This window comes from Malus domestica, chromosome 13 (genome assembly GCF_042453785.1).
Source record: "Malus domestica chromosome 13, GDT2T_hap1".
NCBI classification, from domain to species: Eukaryota; Viridiplantae; Streptophyta; class Magnoliopsida; order Rosales; family Rosaceae; genus Malus; species Malus domestica.
In genome coordinates, this window is record NC_091673.1 from 224,781 (window position 1) to 248,789 (window position 24,009).

The 24,009-nt window shown below is 38.0% G+C and overlaps 5 protein-coding genes and 1 non-coding gene across 11 annotated transcripts; 2 read left to right on the forward strand and 4 right to left on the reverse strand.

Moving 5' to 3' along the window:
• Positions 1–2,997: 2,997 nt before the first annotated feature.
• LOC103451444 (uncharacterized) lies at positions 2,998–8,430 on the reverse strand. 4 transcript variants are annotated; one of them, XM_008390847.4, is made up of 10 exons: positions 8,305–8,430; positions 7,111–7,386; positions 6,471–6,542; positions 6,062–6,151; positions 5,587–5,629; positions 4,563–4,669; positions 4,222–4,317; positions 3,847–4,037; positions 3,648–3,717; positions 2,998–3,365 (listed from the first exon to the last, which is right to left on the reverse strand). In XM_008390847.4, exons 2-10 carry the CDS (start codon positions 7,288–7,290, stop codon positions 3,255–3,257), a joined length of 960 nt encoding a protein of 319 aa, XP_008389069.2. In that variant the 5' UTR covers positions 7,291–7,386; positions 8,305–8,430; the 3' UTR covers positions 2,998–3,254. The 4 variants fall into 4 exon arrangements, with proteins under 4 accessions (XP_008389069.2, XP_008389066.1, XP_070667008.1 ...); XM_008390844.4 differs by lacking the exon at positions 6,471–6,542 and adding an exon at positions 6,575–6,646; XM_070810907.1 differs by lacking the exon at positions 6,471–6,542 and adding an exon at positions 6,575–6,646 and having other exon boundaries at positions 4,222–4,479.
• A 463-nt stretch (positions 8,431–8,893) lies between these two features.
• LOC103423699 (protein-S-isoprenylcysteine O-methyltransferase A-like) lies at positions 8,894–10,593 on the reverse strand. 2 transcript variants are annotated; one of them, XM_008368746.4, is made up of 2 exons: positions 10,453–10,593; positions 8,894–10,067 (listed from the first exon to the last, which is right to left on the reverse strand). In XM_008368746.4, exon 2 carries the CDS (start codon positions 9,982–9,984, stop codon positions 9,256–9,258), a length of 729 nt encoding a protein of 242 aa, XP_008366968.2. In that variant the 5' UTR covers positions 9,985–10,067; positions 10,453–10,593; the 3' UTR covers positions 8,894–9,255. The 2 variants fall into 2 exon arrangements, with proteins under 2 accessions (XP_008366968.2, XP_008360007.1); XM_008361785.4 differs by having other exon boundaries at positions 8,894–9,952; positions 10,453–10,590.
• A 1,232-nt stretch (positions 10,594–11,825) lies between these two features.
• Positions 11,826–13,220, reverse strand: LOC103414183 (prefoldin subunit 5-like). Its single transcript, XM_008352590.4, has 2 exons — positions 12,734–13,220; positions 11,826–12,135 (listed from the first exon to the last, which is right to left on the reverse strand). The coding sequence occupies exons 1-2, from the start codon at positions 13,112–13,114 to the stop codon at positions 12,043–12,045; spliced, it is 474 nt and encodes a 157-aa protein (XP_008350812.1). The 5' UTR covers positions 13,115–13,220; the 3' UTR covers positions 11,826–12,042.
• Positions 13,221–13,260: 40 nt separating this feature from the next.
• TRNAT-UGU (transfer RNA threonine (anticodon UGU)) lies at positions 13,261–13,332 on the forward strand. Its single transcript has one exon. It is a non-coding gene; the product is annotated as a tRNA-Thr (tRNA).
• A 132-nt stretch (positions 13,333–13,464) lies between these two features.
• LOC103414182 (chaperone protein dnaJ C76, chloroplastic) lies at positions 13,465–15,622 on the forward strand. The gene is made up of 3 exons (XM_008352589.4): positions 13,465–14,087; positions 14,186–14,442; positions 14,607–15,622. Exons 1-3 carry the CDS (start codon positions 13,653–13,655, stop codon positions 15,472–15,474), a joined length of 1,560 nt encoding a protein of 519 aa, XP_008350811.2. The 5' UTR covers positions 13,465–13,652; the 3' UTR covers positions 15,475–15,622.
• Positions 15,623–20,790: 5,168 nt separating this feature from the next.
• On the reverse strand, positions 20,791–22,918 carry LOC103451446 (thioredoxin-like protein YLS8). Of its 2 annotated transcripts, none has more exons than XM_070810908.1 (3): positions 22,690–22,918; positions 21,988–22,604; positions 20,791–21,254 (listed from the first exon to the last, which is right to left on the reverse strand). In XM_070810908.1, exons 2-3 carry the CDS (start codon positions 22,105–22,107, stop codon positions 20,946–20,948), a joined length of 429 nt encoding a protein of 142 aa, XP_070667009.1. In that variant the 5' UTR covers positions 22,108–22,604; positions 22,690–22,918; the 3' UTR covers positions 20,791–20,945. The 2 variants fall into 2 exon arrangements, with proteins under 2 accessions (XP_070667009.1, XP_070667010.1); XM_070810909.1 differs by having other exon boundaries at positions 21,988–22,492; positions 22,690–22,882.
• Positions 22,919–24,009: the final 1,091 nt, after the last annotated feature.

The following is a 24,009-nucleotide window of genomic DNA, read 5'->3' on the forward strand; positions in this document are numbered from 1 at the left end:
AGTAAAAATTAAAAACAAAATGATTATCAAACGAGATGATATGAAATGCAAGGTACTCCAAAGATAGTGTAGAAACTTCAAAGTTAAAGATATAAAATGACGGATCAAGATTCTCTACCCTTCTAATCTCTCCACCCATCCATCATCTCATATTTGAACGGTCACGATTAAGTCACATCAACATTTTATATTTATTTTTTTATAGAGATAATAAGACAAAATGTAGTATGTGAGATGAGGGGATGTAAGGGAATGTGAATATGAGGGTAGAGAATCCTCCTCCTAAAATGACACCGTTGGTAGCCACTAGACAATTGTTTTTCAAAGCAAACCCAACTACAACCTTAATACTTACAAATGAACAAGAATTATATATCTTTGGTGGTCCAGCCACATTTTTGCTGTGCCCTTTGATGATGAGAAAATAATGTAGTTGGACAGTTGAAATTAATGTAAAAAATAGAATTTTGGTACATATATGTTAATTAATTAACATATTCGTTTTTTGTCAAACGTAAAATTTTGGGGTAATTAAAGACAAATGGTTAATTGTGCCAAAAGAAAAGAGTGAGATGGATGGATGGATGTTTGAAAAAATTGGTGGCTGAAGCTGTAATATCGATGATTCGAATCTAATGGAACACGAAGCCATGTGAAGAACCATAAATTTGGATCAACTACAAATAATATATAAATTAATAAAGAGAATAATGAACCGTCCAAGAAGAAATTAAGATTTGATCGAATAAATGAGCGTTTGAATTTTTCTTCTTGTTTGTTTGTAGAGTACGTGTCCTCTTTTAACATCGATTAGTCTGCTGCGAGCCTTCTCACGAGTACAACAACACTGCTTCAGACGTAATTAATCAGATTATCTTGTCAAGATATTGCGTGTGGGTGAGGTTTGTGGTCAAACTTTTGACATAATTAATTACTGATCATATATATACCTCATAACTCATTCGTATGATATGACAGCCTGGTCAAACTTTTAACATAATTAATTACGGATCATATATACCTCATAATTCATTCGTATGATATGACAGCCAACCGAACGGCAGCCAACCAGAAGAAAATACCCGGATGCATGGAAAAGCCGAAACCAACCGACGTACCAACCAAATGCGAATAATCAGACTAAGCAAGCATTAATTAATTTAATTTTGGGTGAGTTGGGCCCAATACCCCAGCAGCGTATCATTAATTAATTTATTTTTGGGAATATGGAAGGTCGAGTCGAGTCGAGTGGTAGAAAGAAATGAATGACCTGTTTCCTGTAGGTTACATATTAGGTCATCCGATGGGTACAAGGTAATTATGACAAATGTTTTATGCGTACATATATATATATATATATATGCATGCATGCATGCATTCATCATTTCATTGAACACGTATCTATATACTCATCCGTATGTGGTGACCTCGTTGGTCTAAAAAATGCATGCATGCATGCATGCACGCACGTTAGCTGTTCTCCATAACTCCATCTAAATTAAGGAATTGGGCTAACCTTGTTGCCTCTTTCTTAATTTTACTATAAATATTTGTTAGGAGATTGATGGATCGAGGTGTACAATAGGAGAGACTGGGTGCAGCAAAAAGTAATTGAAAAGGTAGTTTCCACTTTCCACTATATGCAGGCATATATGGATCGATCATGTTCCACTCCATAGACACAAAACAAACTCATACAGAAAAGGAAATAGAAGGGGAGTCAATGACTCAATGGTCATGCAAAAAAGCAATAGGTTATGGTTAAATTATTTCATAAATTAGATTTCTTATGAATATCGATCGTCTTCTTAATTAAGTTACAGACTCGTAAGCATAATGTTATATATTTTATTATTATAAATTCATATATTAAAAAACACTCTGGATGTGCTGCTCATGAGAATCCCCATCCTGATCTCAGGAGAGGATCCAGTTCCCAAGCAAACTACCAATTTGCCCGGCCTGCCATTGCCAATTTGCCATTTGTAGCTTAATTACATATAGTTTATTATTTATAGTTATCTACGTAGTTTGCCTGGTCTGCCATGCCATATATGTTGTTATGTTTGCTAAAGGTGGACTGATGTCGAGTGGATATCTCGTCCTAATTAGTCACAAGTCATCTGACAACCATTAAAAAAAAAAGGTCTATCGTGCACTTATTTTTCATTTCTCCTTGCGCTCGAGAATAATGCATTTTAAAGTAACAACAACTCTTACAAAATCGAATAAAGAAAGATGAATACTTGCAGAGAGTGATTAAATAAAGTATCCATGTGGTTTTGATTGGGGCAAATAATAATAAAGCAAGTAATATATGGATCTAGTTCTCATCAGTTGGACCAAGCTAGCTAGAAAATTGTAGGATTTATATTAAACAATGCATGTGTTTGTAGTTCTCAATTAGCATAATCAGATATAAAGTGAATGGATGGATCGATCAGCCAACGGAGAAAAATAAATAAATAAAGATGGAAAGGTGGAAAGGTGGGGGTGGGGTGTGATCTCTCAGTCTGGCATATTATATGCCCTTCAATAATTAAAGACGCTACTACCTTCAGCTATACTCGACTTATAACAATAAATAATAGAGTTGCTAGAAAGTTTTCCGTGTGAATTATCGACTACGAAAAGAGACTTGCTACAAAGTTTTCCAGCCTCCATAAACATCAGCTAGCTCGACAGATCCCAAGCCAAACGAACAAAACACGCACCTACCCTGCTTTCCAAGACAAGTTTCACACGTCCAATTTACATATAGTCTAAACTACTCTAATTTACATATAGAAAAATCCCGACTTGGGTGCAAGTCAAGGTCAACTAGCTTAACAAACGTCTGTAGGTTACACGCACGTAATTATTAGTAAATGTTTTAGAGCTAGGTCCCCGGTTTAATTGGCAAGAGGTTGGACCGTTACAACACTCACTACTATGGTTTGGTGGAAGGGGAAGCGAAGACAGACCATCACAATAAGAGTGCGCACAGGCACAGGCACAGGCAACAAAAGTACTGCAATTTCATAATTTAACTATAACAATAGAGCTATGTAGAATCTACATCAAAACCCTAAAAACAAATATATATAGAATATAGAGAACTAACTACAAGGAAAGAAAAACTAGTTATGTTTATGTCATTTAGCAACAAGAAGAATAAGATGAACATTTATAAGTTAATAGGACAACGTCTCTGCTCTCAACATCTCCATCAATACAACAGGTGCCGGTCTTCAAAAGAAAGTACGCTTCTCCATTCAATTCACCATCATGTGATCAAATCCTCCCCCAGCCTGCAGTGCAGGAATCCGGCTCACTCCAACGTTCTGCAGCAGTTGTTGCAGCCACCTTCTAGTAGTTGGATCTTCCTGTATGCATGCATAATACAAGAAACAAAATGAAATCAACAAAAACAGACATAGCAAAATTAACAAACATCCTAGCTAGTTTGAAACCATAAATTCAGGGGCTAGTAGGCGGCGGAATTAAGCTAGTTTGAAACCATAAATTCAGAGGCTAGCAGGCGGCGAAATTAAGGACACTAAACACCTCAAACGGGACACTATTACTAATAAAGCTCATGCTAGGGATTATGAATCCCAGGATTATTTTATGAGGAAACAACACGAATAAACAGCTGAGATACTTACACAAAGGAAATTGTTAAAGCTAGCATCTCGTAACACATCTGGAAGGCAACTTCTTAAAGCATCACAAGCCCTGCACAATAAAAGACCAAAGAACAAATTTAGTGTACTAATGAAAATATGAACCCAACCCAATGAAAGAGAAAAAGCCAAAGCTGTGGAAAAGAATCAAATAATTATACCGAAGATAGCATAACCAAACCTTGGATTATCTGACAATCGAAGATAGCATCGGATGATGTGTTTCAAAAGGCGTGAGGAGGGTTGATCAGCCAGTGCTGCAACCATGGTCCCCAAAACTCGACCTACAGCAAAAAACCGCTCTGCTGTAGTACAAATATAGTCCAATCCCATATCATCCAACAGAATCTTTTGAACTATAAATGTGGCAACCTGCCATAACAAGATCCTTTGTCAGATAACTAAGAACTTTTAAACCATCCCCGTGCATCAGAGAGAGGGGCCTTCTAAAAGTAAAATGACATCCTTTAGGAATATAGTTCTTCTACAAAAAATTAGGTATCAGATAGAAAGCATTCCAAAGAGAAACTTTAATGAAATAATCAGGACACTCAACTGTTTTTGAGAGTTCACTACCCAATTCCATAGTGCGAAGGCACAGTGGAATTATTTCTGTTGATAGAAGGAAACTAATAACTTCTGTATCATCAACCTGGAAAAAGAACAATATAAAAACAATATGATCATAAGAGGCTGGTGAATAAAAATTAGAGCGAATATCCATTTCTTGTATCTGAGCATGCCTCTGTGCAAGAGGAGGGGCGGAGAATGTGGGTGCAACAATAGTATGACAGGGACTCAGATATTCCCTTGCCTGAATTAAAGATTCATTAGAGAACTCAAGGTTATAGCACAAACAAAGGAAATGGTCAAGAGAAGTTATCCCATAAAAAGTACCTTCACCAGGGCACCAATGACTCCTAAACTAGTAAGCCTTAAGTACTCAAATGGTCTTGCCTTGCTTGTTGTATTGAGAAAAGGATACAGATATAAAGGTATATGAGCTGCAAGGCAACAGAGAAAAGTTGAACGGGAATAATAATTTAGAGCTGAATAAGTTAATGCAATTATTAGCATCTGCAGAAATATTCCTATTCTTAAGCAATGCACACAAGGAGAGTTACATGAAAAAAAGCATGATAAAACATAACAACTTAATCATGAAATGCATACTTAAGCATCCAAAGACATGGGGAAAGACATTATTTCCCAAAAGAAATCGAAAACAAAGACAAAGAAATGCCAGTGAAAGGACTTGACACTCCCTAAATATTTGGGGGCTAAGTCAGCGATTAAGTACCTAATAGCTAATACAATGTCAAGAAACCCTTATAACAAGTAACCGTAACATAATCAGAGGGTAAACTCTTACAACAATACTATAAGAGAAAACAAGGGAGTTAATATCCAACCTGAAATCAATGCATCAAGATGATTGCCACCACAAATTCAACTTTTATACAAATATATGTGTACAGTACCATATTATATCTAGGTTAGAATTATTTTAATCAGTGTTATGCTGTCTTACACTGCATTTCCATATCCATGTTTCACGAGAATAAATCAAACTTTTTAATATGCTGATGTTTTCTACATAGACATGAACTTTCTGAAAGAAAAAAAAAACTTCAAGACCATAAGAATTAAGAACTTCCATTTTTTAGCTTGCGAAAACATTATAATGGAGATGTCATAGAGAAAATAACAGTTAATGTTTCGTGGCATACATTAATAAACAATTGGACAATGCATAATTGATTGTCTTGATACGGTTGAATACATTTGAGCCTTAAAGGAAATATAGCTTAATTTATTTAAACAAAACCAAACCAGAAATATAAGCTATATAGCATCATACTACAAGTCTACAACAGGTAGGATAACTTTACATACTATAAAAGATAAAAGGACAAATTACCATTAAGGAACAACATTCTTGTATCTGGGTGTGAAGCTACACACTGCAAGAAAATACAAAACGTAACAAAACGTAACACAATATTAATAGAATTATAGTGAGAAATGAAGAATCGAATATCAGTTACTGAGAAACACAGAATTGATCTTTGAATCTAAGCAACATAAATGGTAAAGAAAAGAAAACTAGTAGCATAATCATCAAATCCAGATTTCAAAAGATAACAACGACTACCGTCTGATTTTGATTGACAAAAATATGGGCTTTTCAAATTTTTTATTGTAAATATGGGCCTTGTACATAATTCATTTACTCAAGCTTAAAATTCAGTCCCTAAGTTAGTTTAAAAGAAACCATAAAAGGGGAGTCAGAAGGTGCTTCTCATACGGATGAATTACAAAATCATAAGTATATATAAAAAAAAAATATACGTATATAACATAAATTTGATACTTGAAACAGGAAATCATGTGACCTGGAGAAGAGCAAGAGCATTGCAAACTCGATTGGATTGTGCCGGAGTCAGATTTGGTGGTGATAGGACAGGGTATATTGAAACTATCTCCTGCAAATAAAAAAGAAACCAACATCAGGGAATAGCTCCAACAAGCATCCATCAAAAATGGAATGTCAACAAACCTTAACATATGAAAATCTCACTCTAAATTTAAAGAAATGTAAACATTAAACAATTCAACAGTTGTGATCAGAATAGGTAAAGAAAAGCAACAAAGAGAGTCAGCAACGAGTGAAAACTGCTAACGAACTTCGTTCAACCGAGTTGAAAAAGTGAGATGGACAATAAATATATGACAAGCATACATCAGATGTAATACATGTGGGACTTATCCCAAGCTACCAACTTAAGCAACAATACAACATACCTGTAAAAGTGCAGCAATAGTACCAAAAGAATTCCACAATAAAGGAGCCAAATCTTGAAATAATTCTCTCTTCTAAAAGTATGAACAGAAAGAAACAAAAGTACCTGGATGAGTGCAGCAATAGTACCAAAAGAATTCCACACGAAAGGAGCCAAATCTTGAAATAATTCCTTGTTCTAAAAAATGAAACCAAAGGCACACAGATTTTATAGGGCAGCATATCAATGTTGTAATATAAACTGCACAACCACCTAAAGGAAAGTCACGGGCACAAATATTCAACTATAAAATCTGCTGTAAAAACCTACGCAAGCTTCCCCATGATCATAAACATATAACATGTAAAGCATATAGCATATGTATCAATCAAGATGCTCCGAGTCGTTTATGGGTCCTATTTAATAAAAAAAAGGGTAAACTTTTGAATGCCCACTTATAATGATGCAACTGTCAAGCTTCCGAATCCAGTTTCTCGCTACAGGAAACAAATTCACTTTTCTTCCTCTTGTTAGTTATAAAAATGAGAAGAAAACAACGAAATTACATAAATAACAGTCAGTTACATCCAAAATTACAAGCCTCAGACTCAATGCTTCATTCTTAATATAGGAAGTGACCAATCAAAATTTGCAAAAGTTACCTTTGAAAGTTCAAGAAGTGCGTTTTCTCGAAGATCAGGATTACTCAGGTCAAGCACCAAGTGCTCTGCGGATGCCATTTTACGATCTTTGTTTGCTTGAGCTCCAGCGACACTTGGTGCTGAAACGCTTGGACCTCCGAATTGAACATTTAATGAAAGCGACTGGGGCCGGTTTGCCATTAATTGCAACAAACAAACTTCTCACTACTCAGGTATGAGACAGATTTTACTATCAAGTAGGGGTAGCCAGACAGCACCTTGACGTACTTAATTCAACTGATTAATCAAACGAGAGAGAGTAAGTATGGAAGTAAAAGGCCATAAACAGAAGCCATTAGCAAGAGGGAGAGTACGAGAATTTTATATGGTTACCAAATATTTAAATAACTTTACTTATAAAGTGCCCATTACCAAAACAACCACTGTGTATAAATTGCTATTTTAAGTGTATGGACTGTCAGAAATGAAAGTTCCAAAATAGCAATGTTTGGCAGTCCGAAAAACAAGACCTACTGTGAATTGGGTAACTGATGCAAAATCTTTTCTCTTTTGGTAAATCTTTTATATACAAAGAAGAATTTCCTTCTTGATATTTCGACCTTAAGAAGACAAAGAACGGAACATTACTGCAAACGAACAAAAAGAAAAACGTATGCGTATTCCTACAAAAATTATGAAATTTCTCTCACAGGCAGACAGAAACACGCACAGGGAGAAAAAGGTTGCAGAATTATTTCAGATAGATGTTTAAGCAATTGAATATCAAGTTATCAACCAAACCCAATTCAAGGTAGACTGGAATTGTTTAACATCATCCTGGGTTTGTAAATCATCCCCTAATCGCTCAGGAACAGAAAGGAGGAGGGGAAAAAAGAGCATGCATCAGGAACACAAATCAAATTGCTGCCACAATTGCATGAAATGAAGAGAAATTTAAGCCACCCAATTCACATATACAGCAGAATCACCAAGTTTATAAAAGCAATTAAGCATCACTGATTTAAACTAAACATGAACAGATTCTTACGCTTAAAATAATGATACAACAAAACAGATGAAATCCATCTCATCAACCTTTTCAGACAACTTAATACGTAGATTCATTGTCGATATCAAAACATGAATTTAATAATTAAAGATAAAATTAAAAGATGAAGGGAGGAGGAGGAGATGATTGGGTGGTCGGTGCCTCACCTAAAGAAGAAGCCTTTGGATGACAATGGAGACGTTGCTGAATGCTGATCGCGCTCTCCCTCTGCTCTCTTCTGTCGCTTTTATTTTTAATTTCTCATTTGGGCTTGGACTTCAACTTGGGCCATGTGCAATGAGAGTGCTCAAGTGATAAACTTACCTGCCCGAGTTGACCCACATGATTTATTGTGGCTTTGTTTTTTGGGTTTAATTAAGGAGGACTTGCACGTTACGGACGGCGGTCATGTAACGTCTCTAGTCAATAATATAAAAATGTGTTAGTATTCTTCTTTATTTGTAAGTAAAATGTCTTAGGTTGAAATCTCGCTAAAGACAAATTTGAACCACATTATTACCAATCCATTGCGGAGCTTAACCCAGCAGCCCAACCCCTCCTCTTATTGTAGATAATATCGTTAGTTCTAGAAAAAGAAAAAAAAAGACACTAATAGATGTTCTTATATTATTGATACTGAACGTCATTGCTTTAGTGAACTCAATTATTAAAAAAATACTAACAGATGTTCTTATATGTAATCCCCACTCTTAATCTCCAAAACCTAATTAGCTTAAAAACTGGTGGTCAAACCAATGCTATATAAAAGCAACTAGATATATAAACTTGAACACATCTATCAAGCATGATCTGTGAAAAATACACAAATAACTAGAGTCTAGAGTCAGTAATTTCCTCTGAATTCAAGCCTTCTAAATTGGTTGATACATTCTGTAAACAAATCGTACAACAGGAATCGGGGATGGATGCATTCTATCAATCTCAACAACGGCTTCACTGAATATGATCCGCTCCAATCCTCCAAGCAACAACTAAGCTGTAGAAGGCGATGAAGTAATTCGGCCTCCTTTGCAAGTTTGCAACCCATTATCAGTTCAACAACACAACACTACTCTTGATCAAGTACCCTGCCCACAAAATCCCAAGGAATTCGATCTTCACTTTACAAAAGGCACCCCCGAAGGAATCCGTCGGCCATATTCCTCGTATTGCGGCCCAAAAAACTGCCTCAAGAAATACTCTTCATACGGAATTCTTTGTGCAAAGAAGCGCCAAACTACAAGTGCAAATGCAATTGTTGATACGGGATTACAGAGCATTATCTGAGTACCCACCGACCATATGAAGAAACCACAGTAACCAGGATGACGAACAACTCTATAAACTCCATTCGTAATCAATCTGTGATGCTCTGAGGCATGAGTCCTTATAAGATGTGTGAAGGACTTACCAGCTGTAATTATTGCCATCTTCCGTATGATTTCGCCTATTATGACCATTGCAAGGCCTAAGTTGCTGACCCACCGGTGTTCCTTGAGGCCAGGGAACAAAATAATTTCAACACAGTATTCCACCAAGGAAAAAACCATCGCAAGAAGATAGTTTTTGCTGATCAGAAGTGACTTAAGAGTAACGTTTGATTTCCCGTGAATGCCAACTGCTAAAATGTATTCAGAACCGTGAAAAAATATTACTGCCAGGAACATCTGAGACAACTGTCTGCAGGCCGTGTAACTGAAGAGCTGTGCCATGTTTGCTACAATAGTGTGAATCGACTTTTGGCTCTGGTTTACTGTAGTTAGACCTAAGAGGAATAACTGCCTCGATGAAGTTGCAGCAATCTTTGTCCAAAAGCTGTAACGAAGAAATAAGTTTACTTCAGACATGGCACAGAAAAACCATTCTATGCAGTTGAAGCCAAAAATAGTCTCTCGACATCACGCCAAATATGCTTCAACAAGGACATATCCTGCACAAAACAGGATTAAGAAGGTCGAGAATAGTTCACATTTCAAGGAAATCACCAGGATTCTGATATGCTAAACATCTTAATGAATACCAACTATGAAACCATACGTGCAGATTTTGAACAAAACAATCAAATCTGACAACACAATTACATGAAATTAAAACACAAAATCAATCAAATTTCAACAATCCAATTTTCTGATTTCTAATTTCAATTTCATGACAAACAAATCACGACCCGCAACTTAGCAAAAAGCATCGAACCTGAGATCTAATTTAACACATGAAATTTGAAAAAACAGAAACGCATATAATCTTAAAAACAAAAGGAGGATTATTTGGAATATATTAACCTTCTGATGATAACTGTGATAGAGAAACATTACCTGATGATGATTGATACTGAGAGGTACTAATCTGTATGCGCTTGCAGGGGATCTACCGTTCACCGCGGTGTTCTCTTTGCGGTTGTGGGCGAGCGAACTTACCAAATCCAGTTCAAGATCAAGGAAGAAGCTTCGTTAATATTCATATAGGGTTTTTCTTTGAGAGATTATATTCACAGAACTCAAATTACTTCTCACACACCTTTTTAATTTTTTAATATTTTTTACACACCACTAACATTTGATAGAAAAATATTAAAAAATTAAAAATGCGTGAGAGAAGTAATTTGATTTATGTGAATATAATCTCTTTTTCTTTTCATCAAGGCCTTGTTCGAGTCTGTCCTCACTCCTCACACTAATATGATCAAATTACGTTCTGGTCCACCTAGTTTGAGCCAAATTTCATTCAAGTCCTCATAGTTTCTTTTTCGTTGAAAAGCCCTAGTTACAATTGGTGCTAATTTTTCCGCTATAGTTGGTAATAATCAAGAAGGAACTATCATTAGAAAAACTGGCGTTCTAAAACAGTGATTGAGCACGAATTCTTTATAGGGTGTTGCTATCAACACACTCATTTTTAATTCTTATACATCATTTTCAATGTTTGACATTTGGAATGAATAAATTGAAGAAAATCAATGAACAAGAATTAACAAGAGAGTTTGGAAAGTAAAAAGAGTGTGAATAGCATCATCTTCTTTATATTTTCACTAGGGGTTAGAGTATGATGATTTTTTGAAGTGCAAATAACTTCCTTCACGAGAATACTTCTTTTAGTCAATCGACAATATTTTGAACTTCTTTTGGATGGTTTATCTTAATTATCAAATTCCAACCTCCAAATTTTATAGTTTTCAAAGTGTAGGGACGGGGCATTGGAAGGGTCGTTTAATTACCATTTCATTTTTATATTTTAGATTTTGGTTTCAACTCTCAATTTTTTGAAAACAGAAAACTTGTTTAGTAACTTACTTTCATTTTTAGTTTTCAAAAACATAAAAAAACTCAAGAAAGTGGTTTTCAGTTTTCATTTTTTTTTAAACAAAAGTAATTGTCAAATAAGATTTAGTTATAAAGAAAAAAAACAGTAAAAACTGAAAAACGAAATTATTGATGCATAGCAAATCGAGTAATTGACGTCCCCTCACTCTTAAGAAGTACCAAAATTTTACTTGACTTTTGTAGGCATAAATCATAATACCAGTGAACTCAGCATCATGATTCGTTGAGGCTGCGAATCAGTGTATTCTTTCACACATCCCAGGGAGTGCAGCTATGAAACCTGATGCTTTTAACAAGCTGAATGTTTAAATTATAAGGTTTCCTCCAAACAAAAAGAAGACGAACAATGGCACTGTTCATCCTTGAAGTTAAACCCAACAGCTGAAATCTGATAAAATTTGAAACAATCAACTATCAAGTGGTTCTGTCCTGCCACACAACAGCATCGTGTTTCTCAGATTCACAAGGATCACTTGATTAAATGCCAGATGGGAAATCAATCCTGGAAATCTAAAAGGGCAAGAAAACAAGCACTCGTTCACACTCGAAATCCACTACATTTCAACATCATAACAAACATATTATCTACCCCTGCGACGTCGTAGCAGCCAACTGCTTCACTTTGGCTTGCAAAACTGCCCCGGCTTCATCTGCAATGCTTTTCTTTTTAGAAGCAACCTGCACAGAACATTGAATTCCTGATTTCTTTCTAAATGGGTGATAACAGCAATACAAAACGCAGAACAAAGGATCACCACCAGCAAACTAACAATCAAAGTTGAAGAAGGTTGCAACCAAAGGACTTTTATACTTTAGGGAAACGATTCCCGCACAAGCGCTTTCTCTTTCTATACAAACCCTAAATGTTTTTCTATCAATTATGATTGACTTATTGAGGCCAGAAACAAACAGGAGGTGTGCAGAATGCGGAAATCACTTCCCTTTTGATATCCGCTTTATTCGATTCATTCCTAATTTCCTCAACCAACAAAAGTAACATCTTTCCTCCTACAAGAACTATTCAACTAAACTACAATTGAAACGAAGCATACACAATCAAATCACCCAAACAAAATTTGAAAGCTAAACTGTTCCTACCAATTAAGCTCCCAATTCAATTTAGTAAATGAGTCCACAATGTGGAAGAGAATAAATCCCAAACCCTAGCACTATCAAAATCAATGGAAAGTACTCAATATTGAAATATAACTTTTTGCAAGATTACATGTTAATTAATCTCTAATAATGATAATAATAAATGAAAAGTTGAACATACCTCGACAAGTTGGTCAAAATTAGATTTGAGCAAGCTGATCTTACGTTCGCAGTAATCTTTGGCCTGAGGCATGGTTTTCTCGATGAAGTAGCCGGTGCCAACGTCGACCAGGACTTGGTGGGCGTCGTGGAGGGTGCCGGGGACGTAAAGCGACGCCGTAAGGGGGACGAGCATCTTCTTTCCCTGAGGGCGGAGGGAGAGGTCGTGGAGGGCGGAGGTGGCGATCTCGAGGCGGGCGGTGGCAGTGCGGATGTTGTTGAGGGAGTCCTGGAGAAGATTGACTTCCAAATCGGTTTGTTCTTTGACGGCCTTCAACTGCTCAGGGCTCAGCTTCTCCATCTCCGCTCTCACGTTCACGCTCACCGCCTTCTCCTTCTCCATCTCTCTCTCGATTGATTTTCTAAACACTCTCTCTACACTCCAGAGACTTCTGTGTTTGGTCCCTCCCAACTCTGCGACTCTGGAATTTTATAGTGTTTAATTTATTTTCCTATAAATAAGTAAGTTGGACAACATTATCACGGGTAGCCCCTATAGCTCAGTGGTAGAGCGTCAGTCTTGTAAACTGAAGGTCTGTAGTTCGATCCTGCATGGGGGCAACTTGCTTTTTTCTCTTTTTTTTTACTACTCGCCTTTTTTCTCTTTTTTTTTACTACTCGCCTTTTTTCTAGTCTACAAGACAATGCTCAACAAAATATCTCACATCCTTGTCATGGCTTGGCTTTGGTTGCTTCTCTACCCAAATATCTTGGACTTGGAGGCTCCTCAATCATCGTTGTCACTCCCTCGTATAATATGCAAGTAATACAAGTATACTACATCTACAAGTCTCCTCCTCCTCCTCTCCTCTTCTTATCTTTTGTCTCTCAGACGTGGGCTTATTAGCAACATAGAAACAATTAACATCGGAACAGAAGAAATGCCGGCAGCAGCGTCTCTGACTCTTCCTCTTCTTCCTCTCATTCCTGCTGCTACCACTACAAACGCTATAACCAGAAGCAGCTCCCCATTCAGATTCAGATCAGCTACTACTTCATCAAATGTCATAACAATTACTAGATGCAGGGCCACCAGGGGAAGGCAGAGGAGCGTGGTTGTTTGTTGTTCTGCTTCTAATAATACAAGTAAGGAAAATGCTAGCAGTTCAACTTGTAACATCACAGATTTTGATCTGTACGATCTCATGGGGATCGACAGCAGTTGCGACCGCTCACAGATCAAAACAGCCTATCGCAATCTGCAGAAGCGCTGCCATCCGGACATCGCAGGTCCAGCAGGACATGACATGGCCATCATCCTCAACGAAGCATACGCTCTTCTCTCTGATCCTAATTCACGTTCTGCTTATGACAAGGTACTTATTTAATCTACTCACCATTGTATAATTAATCAACTGAACAACTCCCTTGTTTAATTATGATATAACAAAATTGACCAATGAACTGCCTGCAGGAGCAATCGAAAATCGCACAGCTTCGAGGATACACAGGGAAACCAATATACTCGGCATGGTTTGGTTCAGAGAGCGAAGAAAGGGCGGTTTTCGTGGATGAAGTGAAGTGCATTGGATGCTTAAAATGCGCATTATGCGCTGAGAAAACATTTGCAATAGAATCAGTTTATGGAAGAGCCAGGGTTGTAGGACAGTGGGCTGACCCTGAATCCAAAATCCAAGAGGCCATCCAGGCTTGTCCTGTCGATTGCATCTCGTAAGTGTTTTCTCATTTCATTAATTTGCCCTTGCATTTACATATAAGTATAAATTAATCTGGACGCTGTTATGCTAACCGTGAATGAATCTCTGACTAACTTTTCAATTAGTACCTACATTGTATAGGATTAATCACCTGAACTAATTTAACATATATCATAGGATTGTGGAGAGGGAAAACCTAGCAGCTCTAGAGTTTCTAATGTCGAAGCAGCCACGAGGCAGTGTAAGAATAGGAATGGGGAATGCAGCAGGCGAGCGCGTCGCCAACATCTTTGTTGATGTCAAAAAGTTTCAGAACACATTCCAGGATGCAAAAGATAAAGCTTCTAAGTCGTCAACAGACCTACAAAGTGAAGCAAGACTATCAGCTATTCAAGCCATCAGATCAATCTCCAACTGGTTGTATTGGAAAACACCCTATTCCTCCTATTCAAATGCAGCAGGTGATAAATCCACTACTCCTCTCCTATTAATGGCCGGTAAATCCCAGGATCAGCCGAATATTGGCAAGCTCCGAGATGCAGCTGCTGCTAGGAAACAGGCAAGAAATCATCAGACCACAAGGCCCCTCCAGAGCAGTTCGTCAAATAATGAGGAGGACTACTATTGGATGCCATTAACCAATGCTCTTCCTGCAGCATCAGCCTCATCAACCCAAAACGACAACTCCAACTCATCAACAACAACAGTTTCAGCCTCATCATTAGACGAATGGAAGCAAACGAATAATAATGCCATTGGTGATAATGGTTATAGATCACAAGTAGCACAAAGGAGGCCCAACCCCATTAGATGGTTGGCGCCTATGGTGCCAGCAACATTGATGGCTGCAGTTGTAGGTTTACAAGGAGGAGACAGGGCGGCTGTCAGCAATGGAGGAGGGATAAAGGAGCATATAGGTGGCTCTTTTGCGTTGGAGATAGTTAACAGTTCTTGGTTACAGATCCTATTGGTTGCCATTACTTGGTACATCATCGGTATGATCATTGTAGGAATTGCAGATGCCTTTCAGAGCAAGAAAAGTTAGTAGGATTCATAAATCATACTTACAGTAGTTAATCACAAACAAAAGTGACAATTACGTTGTTATATATATAATTAATTTAATTAATACGTAGGATTGTTATATATTCTGTATGGGATTTCTTTGTCTAATGTAGTTTTGTTTCTCCCTTTTTCTTTGATCTGCAAAGTAGAATCACATAAAAGGAAAGAAGTTGTATGCAGAATCCCATTTCTAGAATCTGTTGAAATTTAATAGGAAGCTATATGTTTTTATTGTTCACGTGCTTTAACTGTTGATATCCCTAGGAGTCTTGACCTCCAAGCCAAATCTTGCAGTACTTTCCATTTTTATTTCCACGACACTATTTTGTGTGCAAAAACAATTAGTTTTCCTGCCAATTAATTAAGATAGCATCTCAAGGCCTAGACAGTAATAAATTTGGGGTACAAACATGTTGATCCTTGAACAATTTCCCTTTTGTTATGGGCAAAGGAGGTTTCCTATTCTATTTGGACGTAATTTAGAAAAGTATATAAGGATTTCTAATCAGCTTGTGATATGCGTATCCCCTTAGGCTCTATCTCTATATAAGTAAGCATCCATACGTGAGAGATTCAACAATGATCGATGTTCGCGAAGAGGAGAATATAAGATTGAGACTTGGCATAAAATGAAGAAGCATATGCGTTCAACTTTTTTAAACCCCAAATATAATCCAAGTGATCGTGACAGTGTGAGCAGTTCAGCCCTTGGTGGTGTTTCCGCTACACAGGTTCAGAATGCAAAGTCAAATTCGAGTGCACATCCTTTCAAGGCTCATAACAGCCATACTGATACCGATACCAATAATGATAGCAATAGGAAAAGTAAAAGCAAAAGCTGCGGAGACAGTATGATCATGTACAAGTGGTCGGAACATCTTCTAAAGGATTTAATTGAAGAGATAGCGAAGCGGCTAAGCCTTAAAGATAGAGTAAGAATGGGGGCCGTGTGTCGATCTTGGAGCAGTGCAGCATCAAACTGTTCAAAACAATTAACAAGAACAAGAAACAGCAGCCAGGAATTGGAATCTGTTCCCAAAATTCAAATTCCATGGGTGATAGAATCTCATTCTTCTCCATATTCAACAAAGGTGATGTGTAGTATGTGTTGTGCGGAAGCGGCATACAACTGTAAGTGAATAGTTAAACAGAACAGAATAAAACCACTATCAACAAGAACACCAAAATTTATACTGGTTCGGCAATGCCTACATCCAGTTTGGAGACGACGGAGTATTCCACTATAATCAATGAGAACATACAATAGTGTTTATCACTCAATTTCCCAAAGACCCAAATAACCCAAGCTCTCACACTTACAATAGGAAGAGAAAACAAAAAATACAAAGCAAGACAATTTGAGAAAATTCTTCTCTATGCCGAATGGCTTATTGCTATTTTTCTCTTTTCCTTGTTCTCCTCTTGTCTCTACTCCATGCTTATGAGCTGCACCTTGCTCTCCTTTTATAGCCAAAGAAAAGCTTCTCAAAGACATCAATGGCCAAAGGCCTAACATCAAGTAAAAAAGAATTAGGCATAAGTGCATCCAATTTTGGTTTCCCACATGTAGCATGCCATCCAACAATTTTGACCACAAAAGTAGCCCAAAGGTTTGGACTTTGACTACATGTTTGAGTCAATAATCAACAGTATGTACAATCCAAGTGAAAACAAAATCTACAACAACCTCAACAGGTTTTCACTATTTCCTGCACCAGTTGGTCCAAAAGATGACGACGCCCCTATTAGTAAGCATGTTGTAAACTACCGGGGAATCCGGTGCTTGGGATCAGTGGACGATTGGCTGATAATTTCGGATTGCGTATGGCACAAAACCTGCAGGACTACTAACCTTGAGAGTGCCAAGGTGAGGGTCTACTTGTTCCACCCAATGACCGGTGATCATGTTACGACAGATGGTGGCCTTGTTGGAAGAAGAAGTTCATCCAAACCAGGTACAATCATTACTTCTGGTATGAACCGAGTGCCTCTTTTGGTCTCCACAATCAGTGTGCCTTTGCCAACTGAGTCAACCAATTCCCCTGTGCCCATTTTCACCTTACACCTTATACTTCTGTCAATGTTGATCAGCAGTGATTCAGTACTGGTCATGTGGTTACTGCAACCACTGTCCAGATACCAAACACCACTATTTTCTTGCACAGAGGCCTTATGACAGGCATAGAACATCATTGCATTATCTTGAACATGATTCAAGTAATTTGCAGTATGATTTTTCTTTGGCTGGTGACAATCTCTCACTACATGTCCAAATCTGTTGCAGTTATGACACTTAGGTTTTCCTTTGAACCAACACTCTCCATGATGAGCCTTATCATAGATCTTGCATTTCTGTTTAACACCCTCAATGATCTCACCCTGTCTCTCAGGCAGTCGAGTGTTGTTTTCCCACTTCCTAGTCATAGACTTCCAATTCTTCTTTCCCTTACTGTGATTTCCCTGTGTGAGTGGCTTATTCTGTGCTTTAGGTACAAGACCCATAGTGGAGAAAGCATGCTCCTTGCTTGTAATTTCATCAACATGTCTACTCAATCTAAGCTCATAACTCTTAAGAGATCCTACCACTTCTTGCACAGTCACAGTATTCAAATCAAAAGTTCTTTCAATCACAACACAGATTGGATCATATTTACTAGACAAACTAATCAAAACCTTTTGCACTTCTCTTTGATGAGTGAGGTTCTCACCATAAGATTTCATCTGATTAATCAACTCAAATAGTCTAGTAAGATAGACAGATAGAGATTCATTCTCCTTCATTCTCATATACTCAAATTCACGACGTAAGCTTTGAAGTTTAACAGATCTTGCCTGTTCATCGCCGCGAAACTCCTCCTGGAGTAGATCCCAGGCACCCTTTGAGGTCTCTTGATTCACAATCCGAGGGAAGATCTCCTTCAAGACAGCACTCTGAATAATGCCCAGTGCCTTAGCATCTTTCATGAGCTGATCTTCCATGTGTGCGTCCAACTCGTCATCATCTCCTTCATCATCATCCGATGAGGATGAATCTTCCTCGTCTTTCTCCTTCTTTGTTTTCTTCTTTTCTCCTTTCTTCTTCGATTCTGGAATAACAATCCCTTTGTCAACCAATTTCCATATCCCATACGATTTGAAAATGGTGACCATTCTCACTTTCCAGAACTCGAACTCCGTTCCATCAAAAATAGGAGCTCGTAAATCACTGCTTCCAGATCCAGCCATTTAGCTTGACTCAGAATGAAATTGAGAGATTTCACATTGGATGCTCTCACACAATTTCACAGAATTCAACGCCCAGTCCGAAATCGAACCTAGGCTCTGGATACCATGTTGGAAGAAGAAGTTTTGAGAGAAAGTGAAGAGGCAGAGAGAGTTCTCTAAAATATATCTGTGAGAGCCAAAAATGCTCTCTGCATATATTCCTTCAGAACCTCAACATTTACATGACATTAGGGAGAGAGAAGCTACGTGAGCCTATGAGCTCATCATACCATCCATTACAAGAACCTATGAGATCTTGACACATGCTTACATCTGAGCCTAGCACAATATTATCTAATCTCAGCCCTTGATCACAAACTGATTTATTTACACATGCTAAAGTAAGGAAAATACAGTTTAGACCTTAATCAACTAACAGGCCTGTTCAGTTCCCAAGAATACTAGTAACAATGCATGCATTGTGGCAGCAATTGCAGCAGACAGACGTATGCTGTTGTTTTGCTGGCTAACTGATGAGAAATGGACATGCCAATTGAACAACAAAAGAATTTGTGAAATTCAATTCCATGACGATGGCAAGTTGTATGCACTAGAGATGGAAGATATTCGCCGTGTGGTTGTTTTTGATCCCCAAGAGGTTCTTGCAGATTCTAATCAAAGCACCGAATTCAAGGGCAAGACATTAGATGTAACAGTGCCCGATCGTATTCCTTATGAAATGCATTCTTCGACAGCGTCCTTGTTCAGTTCCTCCAAAGGTGATATCATGCTCTTTTGGCGGGATGAGCCTTACACATTTATAGTGTTGAAGTTGAAGTTTGATGATGCAAATGGTCCACCCGAATGGGTAAAGATGAACGGCAGTCACTATCTCAAGGACGAGGACATCTTTGTAGGTCGCGGAGGAAACACCTTGGTTCCTAGGTCCAAGCTGGACTACTACTCACCAAACTCGGAGGAGTTTCTAGGATTGGGAGGTGGAAACTGCATCTATTTTCCTAGCGAGGTAGATGTTCGTAAGATTTGTGTTTACAACGTAGCTCAAGGGACACTAGTCAAGTATCCTCCTACCCGGCGTGGACCAGGCGCCCTTAAACCACATCGGATTTCGGTTTGGTTTACACCCAAACCTGTCGTCAAAGACTATACAAGTACTGATCCTGCTCCTGTCGTCAGAGAATGTCATCCAACTAGCACTGACGATTGTGACGAGGAGGATGATGAAGATGCTACGATTTGTTTCTCCAACAATTTCGTGCTGCTACAATCTCTTCGTCCAGATTGAATAATATTCTTAATATATAGCTAGCTATACTTACAGAACATGGAACCTTTTCATTTGTAATTGAACAATTTCGTGCTGCTACAATCTATTCCACGATGATGGGAAGTTGTACGCAATGGTGCAGGAAGATATCAGTTATCTAGTGGTTTTCGATCCCCAAGAGGTTCTCTCCTCCAAAAATGAGTGCAGGGGAAAGACATTATTTGTATGAGTTCCCCACGACATTCCTGGTGAAATGGAAGATGCGAGAGCGTCCTTGTTCAGGTCCACCAAAGGTGACATTATGCTTTTCTGGCGGAGTGAAGTGGAAGATATATATCTGATGTTGAAGCTGAAGTTTGGTGGTCAAACTCGTCGAGCTGAAAGGGTAAAGGTAAGCGGTAGTAATGATCTCAAGGACGAGGTAATCTTTGTAGGAGATGGGAGGAAACACCTCGATTTCTATGTCAAAGCTAACCAACTCATCGATCTCCGAGTTGTTGAGCCTGAGAGGTGGAGGTGGAAACTGCCTGTACTATGATAGCGAAGAAGTTGTCCGCCAGATTTGTGTTTATACGTTGCTAAAGAGACGCGAGTGAAATATTATTATTCGAGCAGGAAAAAGCCGTACCGCCTACACGGCAGTGGCGACGCACGGGCACCAACCATCCATGGACTAAATTTCATGCATCAACCATCCAAGGACCAGTCAAAAACTTGACGCAAATACATTTGCTATTTGATGATCTATGTAACGCGTTGCCTACAACCTCTCATCTTAAAAAATAACTTATTAGACCCATCATCTTCTTCCCCAGTCCATAAAGCACTTTCATTAATGCCACAACGTAAAGAAAATACGATGTCCGATAGCCGGGTTACACATTTCAAAGGTTCAATGCAACTCCAACCAATTTCAAATTACAAGATATTCCCCGAAATGAAAAACATGTCTGCAGGGCTTAGTAGCGATACTTGGTGGAGTAGTCCTTGGGAGCAATGACCAGACCGCGTCCCTTCCTTGCCCCGCGGTACACTGTCTCAACAATGTCAATGAACTCTTGCTTGTCCTTGAGAGCCCAGTTGATCTTGTTGTTGTTCCCCGTGCCAAGATCAATCATAATGTGCTTGTTTCTGAAAAAGAACATCACTGTCGATGGATCGTACAGCTCATACATTGTGTTGAAATCAGGAACCTCCGTGATGTCCACAAGGTAAATCACAGCAAAGTTTTTTAATGTCTCAGCAACTGAAGCCAGCACCTCATCCATCTAACAAACCGGACATGATAACCAACCACAAGTTAACCGGCAGCTTTCAAATTAGGGTTAATAAATATATCCAATATACCGAAAAAAAGAGAGTTGATAAATGAAACAAGGATCAGATAAGAGGCTTAAAATAAATCGGACTACTTTTCATGAACACGGTCCATCTAACTTAAGTTTTTTCATCACAATAAAGAAATGGATCCGTATGAAAATAAATCGTTGCCCGTACGAAAGCTAATCACCACAGTGAACACTGAACAGCCCAAAAAAAACAGAGAGAATTTCATAGAACACTGAAAACGGTTTACAAGATCAAACATTTACGATATTAGTTGATAATTTGGCTTGCTCGGGAATCAGTTTGGAATATATCAATATAAGAGATTACTAGAATTTCGAAACTGCTTCATACTTGGTAAAATTTTACTAAATTAGTCTAAGCAACTCAAATCTTCAAGCATACTGCAAATACGAAAAGTTTACATACACCAAAGAATTTCAAAGGATATAATTACTATATGCATATACGAAATAAAACCCTAGCAAAAGTCAGCCACACCTACTCAGTTGCTAAAGAATCATTCCTGATGTCGTCTCTCTCCAAAATAATAGGATTTTACCATGTAATCGAATCAATTTTGAATTAAAAAAAAAAAAGAATCATAAATAAATAAATTAATTAAAAGAATTGAGGATTTAGGGTTAACGAAAGTTGCGAAAAAGGAATCCGAACCTGCATACAGGTCTCATCCCAATCGTGGCCGAATCGGATGAGAACGAGACGCTCCTCCTCGGCGAGGATGGCCTGATCGACGGCCCATCCTGAGTGGAGGTGCGGCAGCAGATACGACATCGTTTCCCGTCGACCCTCTCCCTCTTACTCTCTCCCAAGCTTTTCTCTCGCTCTCAGAAAAATCTAAAATAGTTTGACAATTTTTTAAGAAAGAATAATGGATACCACGCGCCCCGACCAACTTATACCAACATGTAGTCGGTGGGGCATCGTTGCTTTTACGAGTAACATTTTAGAACCGTTGGATGAAACGAAGGGTCCAGATTAAAACTTGAGAAAGGTAACGGACTGAACCCGTATGACCGGAACCGGAATAACCCGCGAGTCCCGGGTTCCGAGCATCTTGGATTTGGCTCTGCGACTGTTTTGCCTCTCTTCCAATTCGTTTTTCGTTCAAGAATTAATGAATTAATATTAAAGATAAGAAAACAGCAATCGCGTGAACCTGAGATGATCAAGCCTTTCCACATTAATATCAAAACAAGCAAGAAATTCGTTAAGAGTATTCAACCTCGTCATCCGAGGTTCCGAATTCAAATCTCCTCCACCTGGCATCGCTAGTATAAGAAAAGGAATCAAGGCTACGAAATATGAATCAAGCAATTGAATTAATTAATGGAAAGGGAAAAGGAAAAGAAGTACCTGCATGCAAGTGTCGTCCCAGTCATGGCCGAATCGGATGATGACAACGCGCTCTTCCTCGGCAAGAATGGCCTGGTCGACGGCCCACCCTGAATGCAGGTGCGGTAGCAAGTACGACATTGTTATTGTTGGTCGATCGACCTATGTAATTTCTTCAGTATTTCAAACTTTGATCTGCAATTTGTGTATCCAGATCACTCTCAGCCTCACGTCTAAATTCCTTATTTCATAATTATTCGCAGGAGAATGCCCATGACCCTATCAATGCTTGTGACTGGTTAGGATCGTGGAAGCCTCCAGAAGCATCTGGACCTGTCGCCTTTTTTCTTTTAATAATTAAAAGAAAAAAACTAATTTGGTGGAAATTGCAATGTGGAAACAACTTCACTGCTGAAAAGCTGATGAGCTATCATACATGGACACGTGTACGAGTTTGATTAAAAAAATTAAAATTTGAACATGTGTGCGCGCGTGATAGGTTATCAGCAACAACGAAGTTTTGTTCTTGCAATGTGCCCTCGACTACATGTCATATTTGATAGCGTATCCTTAATTTAGTGAAATTGCTATTTTTTTCTTATGTGTAATTGTAAAATGTCATGGCTAAACTATAATTTTAATTAAAATTGAATCTTTAAGTACTTTTTAAAAAATTAACTACATAAATTTTAAAAAATAGTCAATTGACCCCTCTTGTTAGATTTTATCCACGATGCAAAGAACGGATTGCCCTACTTTGAGATTCAAACTACTGTTCAGAAGAAGAATACATTTGCTCTAGCCAACAAAACTAGGATCATGTTATGTAAACTTTGTTTGAGGGTCCGGTATTTCAACATCTTTTTCAAAATAGAAGTATATTCTCTCTGGCTAATGTGATCAAGGTTATGCCTGCACTATATTCAATTTGATAAGCCCTTTTCACTTTAAGTTAACACATCTTTTAAAAGGCTCAGTCATCATTTGCTTATTACCTTTAAACTAAAGTTAATATATTTTTGAAAACCCAACAGAAGAAAGTAAATTCGAGTTCAACAAATTAAAGTAAAAAACATGTCGAAATAATAGTCTGAGTGAAATTTTTTATTGAAAAGGACCTTAGTATATAATTAGGAACCTGTAACATATTTAGAAAAAAAAAGTTGCATATTCCCAAATATTGCTTTTACTGGATGAAAAAAAGAGGTGTGCTATCCACACACCTCTTTTTACTTCTCACACACCATTTGTTAATTTCTGTCCGTTGATCTTCTTCAATTCATCTGATCCGACGACCAAAAATTAGAAAGATATGTGAGAAGTAAAAAAGGATCTAAATAT